Source organism: Myotis daubentonii, chromosome 15 (assembly GCF_963259705.1).
Source record: "Myotis daubentonii chromosome 15, mMyoDau2.1, whole genome shotgun sequence".
Classification (NCBI taxonomy): domain Eukaryota; kingdom Metazoa; phylum Chordata; class Mammalia; order Chiroptera; family Vespertilionidae; genus Myotis; species Myotis daubentonii.
Window position 1 is genome coordinate 10,777,103 of NC_081854.1, and position 6,377 is coordinate 10,783,479.

The following is a 6,377-nucleotide window of genomic DNA, read 5'->3' on the forward strand; positions in this document are numbered from 1 at the left end:
TTTAATTTGTTCATTACATTCCACTTGGAAATCTTAATGTTGAAAAACATTCTGATTTAACTTGTGTTTTATTTAACTTTTTTTAATGACTGTAAAATGTGTCATTAATTGGGTATGCTATAATTTACTGAATAGGTCATCATGATTAAATCATACTTATTCAAGAGTTATTATTACAAACAGCTTTTCATCTTAAATGTCCAATCTTGAGGGTGAAACACAAAGGCTAAAACACTGTTGGCATTAGCAGAGTCAAGGGACCTACTGTGGAAAGGAAATGACACAAACACTTTCTATCTCCACGTCTGCTGAGGATCAATTTCTATGATTTCCCAGGACCTCTGGAAGAGAGTCCTTACCTCCAGGGCCACCAATTCTTTTCCATTGTTCAAGTCAGAAAAGTGGGTACCTTTTGGGTGTGTTCTACTCTGAGGGATAAATACTTGGAGAGGCACATAGGCTGGATTATAGACCCACTCACCCACTCATTCTATCGCCCTTATTCATGAATTTTTCCTGCTAATCCTTTCTCACCCACAACTTCCTCACTGAAGTTTCTATTGCATCACAACACATCCTTTTCAAGGACATAGTTGTGATTGATTCTATTTATGATACCCCACACCTTCTCACCTGCTGGGAATCTTTCTAGAAGAGACTTAGAAACTGAAGGGAAGCCAGAGGGCGGGGCTTCCAGAAATCATTTATAACCTGCCACTTGCAGAGCTCACACACACAACCAGACACAATTTGGAAGAGCTTCCCAGCAGAAGGCACAACAATGGCAGCATTAACGGTGAGTTGAAAAGGCACAGCCTTCAATGACCCCAGGTCCCATAAGAAGGAGGAAAGAGCCCTAACCGGTTTGGCTCAGTGGATAGAGCATCGGCCTGCGGACTGAAGGGTCCCAGGTTCGATTCCGGCCAAGGGCATGTACCTTGGTTGCAGGCACATCCCCAGTGGGGGGGAGTGTTCAGGAGGCAGCTGATCGGTGTTTCTCTCTCATCGATGTTTCTAACTCTCTATCCCTCTCCCTTCCTCTCTGTAAAAAATCAATAAAATATGTTTAAAAAAAAAGAAGGAGGAAAGAGTCTGAGATTTTCTGAGATGAAAATATTGGGAATCTTTTACTTGGGGTAGTGAATGTGTGGAAGAGAGAGGATGGGCCAGTGTATCTACTGTCAGCATTTGGTGGTATCTGATTGAGGGTGAACTCTATTGAGACACTGTGACTTTGTGTGGGAAGTGAAGAGCTGACTGGGACGAGGGAGTATGTGCATGGGTGCAAGGGGTGAGATTGCACATTTGTCTTCATGCCTCTGAGTATGTGTGTGTGAGTGCAGCTGGGGCAGTGGCTGAACAGCTATGCATGTCATCATGAGTAGTAGTGTTGGGAGGTATGTGTGAGACGGTGAGTCCCATGTCCTTGTGTAACTGTGTGTGTATGATGATCTATGCCTGTGTGTTGAACTATGAATATGTGTGTAGCTGTGTCTGCTTGTGAGGGCTCTCCTGTACATGGTAGTGACTGTTTAAGCAGCTGTGGTTCTATCCATGTGTATAACTGTGGCTCCTGGTGGGCAGAACTGGAGGTCTTGGGGAGAGTGGGTTTCCCAGGACTCCTCCCTGAGCATTAATGAGAGCAGAATGAGTCAGTCCTCAGGTGCCTCTTCTCAAGAAGGCTGGGGAAGGTCAACTCATACTATAGGGCAAAGTATCTCCTGTCTCAATCAGCACACAGTGACCCCTGCTCCTGCCTCGGGTCTTCTCCCCAGCCAGCCTTTCCTTTGTTCTACCAAAACACACACACACACACACACACACACACACACACACACACACACACACACGGTAAGCAAATCCTGTCTCTCTGGGGAAGGTGGTTGGGAGAACTGGTTTCAGTAAATGGATCACCTGAAGATGGAAGGAACAAAACCAGCCTCAGTCCAGACAAACCTTACAGTCGATATCAGGGAATAACCTGTAGATTCTACCTAATTACTTTCCTGTCTCCCGCCTTGTGTGCAGGTACTGACTCTCCTCAGCAACTTGTACAAATTCCTGAAAGGACACCATTGCCCTTGAAAATTCTGATGCATATACATGCCACACGCAGGTGTCTCCCTTTCCATTATTTCCCTCTCCCTTTAAACAACTATCTTATATTGGAGTGGATTTTTATATTTTATTCTTTTATATTCTAAAGCCTTATCTGCACGGTTTCAAATAAAAACCGATGGGAGGGTAGTATCCCAGAAAGGGCCCTCCCCTTCCACTAAGTCACCCCCGTATAGACCCTTTACCTGCCAGGGACCATGCGAAACGTTTTACATCTATTAGTGAAGCTATTCCTGAGAACATCCTAGGAAATGGGAATTTTATACTCCTTCTTGTACTGAGAAAACAGAGGCAGGGAGCATTCAAGCAATGGAACTCAGTTCTCATTGGTCGTAAGAGGCAGAATCAGCATTAGAATCCAGGCCACCTGGCTTTTGCACTCTTGCTCTTAACTTCAACCTTCTCATTTCTTCAAAGACACAGGGACCTGCCTGTGGTGAGGGGGAAAGAAGAGGGTCCTCAGAGTATGTCCTTTGATGTGTAACCTGCTTTGCCACTGGGAACTGTTATAGGATGGGGGACCTCACCTGGCCTTGCCCCCTCAACCACTCTCGTCTCTCATGACAGGTCCCATATACAAAACATATGTCCTTGCCTGTTGGTTCTTTCTTGAAAATCAAAGGCACACCTACCATGTCTTTCAGGTGAGTATCTATAGCCCATGGGGAGGAGGTGAAGGAGAAGTGAGATTATTAGAGCTTTGGGGTCACTTCATGCATGACTGAGGTTAAAGTTTGTAATTAGCATAATGGTAGCACAATGCAGATGCAGGTTCTGGAGACCCATGTGGTGCCAGGCATTAAACCTACAGGGGCATGACGGTGGGCAAGTGGTGAAGTCTGGGGGCTGGGGTCACTCAGCCATTGGAGCTAGGATTTATTAACCATAGACACAGTATTTCCAGTGCATGAAAGGCAGCCCCAGGCCAGTGACTGCTGCTCAGTGTGAGTCCTGGGCTAAGAGATGAGGCATCTCCCCAGCCCGGGCCGGACAAGCTGAAGCAGCTCCACAGGGACACGTACTGCAGTGTCACCCAGGGAGGCCTTCCTTCCCCCAGGAGGAGCTGGGGAGGGGGTGGATGTGTGTGTTGAATGTGGGCTCCCATGAGGAAGGGTCCTGCTGAACATGCTGTGTGCTTTGCCTTCAGCAAGAACCCTCAACTGCAGGTGGATTTCCACACTGAACATAAAGATGACTCAGACATCGCCTTCCATTTCCGAGTGTACTTTAACAGCTGTGTGGTGATGAACAGCCGTCAGTGTGGGAACTGGAAAGAAGAGGTGAAAACATCTGTTATGCCCTTTAAGGATGGCCAACCCTTTGAACTGGGCATCTTGGTGCTGCCAAAGGAGTACCAGGTGAGTGTGCGAGGAGCATCCACTACATGGGCTCCCAGGGCTCTCACAAGAGCACACAGCTCTCCTTGGCCTGGCCCCCAGAGTCACTTGTGTTTATCCCCTGCCCCTCTCATCACACAGCACCCTCTGCTTGTCCTGCCATGCTCAGGTCCTTTTCCAAATCTGAGCAGGTCAAGATCAGCCCACATGCCTTATTCTCCAGGGTGGAGAAGTTCTTGTGTTCACTCACAGCCTCATTTCTACCTATGCTGCCATTCCTTCAGTTTTCATGTAGGAGATTGTTAAAATATGCATATAAATAATTATAATCAGTCTAACATTAAGTCTTTCCTACATTCCCAAACCCAGTCACTCTTTCCAGAGCAACAATTACTAATTCCTTTATGCTCCTTCCAGAGATGCTATATGCTTGTTCAAGTCTATGTATCTGTCTATCTATGTATCTATCTATCTACCTATTATTTATCTCTGTCTCATTTTATTTTTAAACAAATGATGTTATAAGCCTCCTAGAAATCACACATTGATGACTAGATTTCATTTGTTGTCAAAGGATGTATGTTAGAGAAACTGACATCATGCTATTTGTGATGCCCCCCACATTATTTAATGTTTGCATAATATTCCATAGAAGCATTTTCAGAATAATTTAACTTAGCTCATATTCATGCACATTTAGGTGGTTTCCATATTTTGCTCTTATGAATGATGCTTCATTGTATATCACATTTTTGTCATTATCAACCTCCCTATTCTTATAAGGGAGTACAATTTCAGAGGAATTAAATATCTGGTTCAAAAAGGGTATGCATTTTAAATTTGAAAAATTAAGACCTAAAAAGTCCACTATTTCTCCATAGCCACACCCATAAAGTGTATGTTTAAACCTATCATTGGAGAAGCAAAAAGATTTCATGTCCTATGATTGAAGTGAGGCATTGTTCCATTTGCTTATAAGCTGAATAAAAATATCCCCATTTTAATCATATGTACTATTCCTCCTCTTGAGGAACATTCAAGATTAGGCTCAGTGGTTAGAGCATTGGCCTGCACACTGGAGGTTCTCAGGTTCAATTCTCCATCAAGCCCATGTATCTAGATTGCAGGTTCAATCCCCTGACCCAATGGGGCATATGAGGAGGCAACCAATTGAGTCTCATCTCTCTCTCTATCTCTCTCTCTCTCCTCTTCCCCCTTCCTTCCATCCTCACTCTATAAAAAAATAGGAAAAAAGAGTTTTATTCTTTACCTTTACTACCCCAAGTCTGAGCTACTTGGTCACCAGGAGTAAATGGCAGTAAAGTTTAGCAGAGCTAAAACAAAGGCACTCAATAAACACTTAATGATTAATTAGCTATGATACTCTGTGCAAGACCCAGACTCATGATTCATGAAACAGTTCCTGGCCAGAGGGAAGCCCAGGCAAACATAGACAGTGCAACATAGAGTGCTAACACCTCAGTGGAAGAATGAGAGAAACAGAAATTAGGGCGAATATCTGTCGGAAATCATCGCTAAAGGTAGGCTATAAAAACAAGCATGTCTGCTGTGTTTTGAGTGTGACTAGAAGTTTCTGGTGGATGGTGAGTGTATAGGGTAGGAAAGGAAAGGAAGAAGGGAAGTTTGTTTGGTAGTATGCTATATTTCTGACACATATTCTCTTCCAGATAATAGTAAATGGCTGCCAAAGTTATACTTTTCCCCATCGAATTGACCCAAAATTTGTGAAGATGATCCAGGTGTGGAGAGATGTCACCCTGACCTCAGTGAATATCGCTTAGAGAAGGATGTGACCAGACTCCCCGTTGTCAAGGAGATCCCTCCTCCTAAGTGACGCTGTGGTTCCCAGAGCTCACCAACAACATGGGTTCTCACCCTTCCCCCACACTTGCTCATTAAAACTCCTGAAAACAGAACAAGATTTGCTTCTTGCTTTAGAGGGAAAAAGAGGGAGGAAAAAAAGAGTATGTGGTTATCAGCAAGAGGGGTGTGAGAATATTGTGGGAGAGAACAGGGTATCAGAGTGGATAAACATTTCTCTGATACAAGGAGAGAGTGACAAGCTCATCAAATATCTGAGAAGACATTGGAACTATATTCTTACGATGTAGTGCTTAGGCTATGTTAGAAACTCTGAAGCAAAATCCTTCCCCAAATTCAGATAGCTAAACTAAGACTTTAGGCATCTCTCTAGTGCTATAATTGGTGATTTGATGAAGAAACTTCATATTTTGAGGATAATTAGGTGAAAAGTCTTAATTCTTCCTTTACGCTAAGAATTTTTAATTTCTATTGACACTGTGCCTGGTTTTGTGTAAGATGCACTGGGGAAAATAAAGAAAATGACAAGGCCAGCACTTAAAATTTCTTTTAACCATCACCTGAGGATATATTTTTATTGATTTTGACAGAGAGAGAGAAAGAGAGAGAGAGAGAGAGAGAGAGAGAGAAACATCAATTGGTTGCCTCCCATATGTGCCCTGACTGGGAGCTGAGCCTGCAGACGTTTGGTGTACAGGTTGATGTTCCAAACAACTGAGCCCCCCAGACATGGTGCACTAAAAAAATTGTAATCCAAGGACTATTTGAAGAACCAAAAAATTTTTCCCAAAGACTTTTCTATTATTCAAACAATTGCAAGATTTTTCCAATTTATGTGGACAGAAGCCTAGGGCATGTTTGGTAATAAATTGTCACCATTTTAGACCAGGGAGGGAGAAAATTTATTATTAAAACAATAATAATATATACACCCAGATGCAGTGACCAGACTCTGGTTTTGATGCTGTCTTACTTAATCATTACAGAATAACAAACCTCTTCCAAATATATTGGTTTAAAACAATAATTTATTATTATCTCCATTTTGCAGAGTTATTGCACTTATATGGGTAGCATATT

The 6,377-nt window shown here is 43.1% G+C and overlaps 1 protein-coding gene across 1 annotated transcript; it reads left to right on the forward strand.

Annotated features, from left to right (window-relative positions):
- The first annotated feature begins 667 nt into the window (after window positions 1-667).
- On the forward strand, window positions 668-5,395 carry LOC132216689 (galectin-10-like). The gene is made up of 4 exons (XM_059666064.1): window positions 668-796; window positions 2,686-2,762; window positions 3,266-3,476; window positions 5,144-5,395. Exons 1-4 carry the CDS (start codon window positions 782-784, stop codon window positions 5,255-5,257), a joined length of 417 nt encoding a protein of 138 aa, XP_059522047.1. The 5' UTR covers window positions 668-781; the 3' UTR covers window positions 5,258-5,395.
- The last annotated feature ends 982 nt before the right edge of the window (window positions 5,396-6,377 follow it).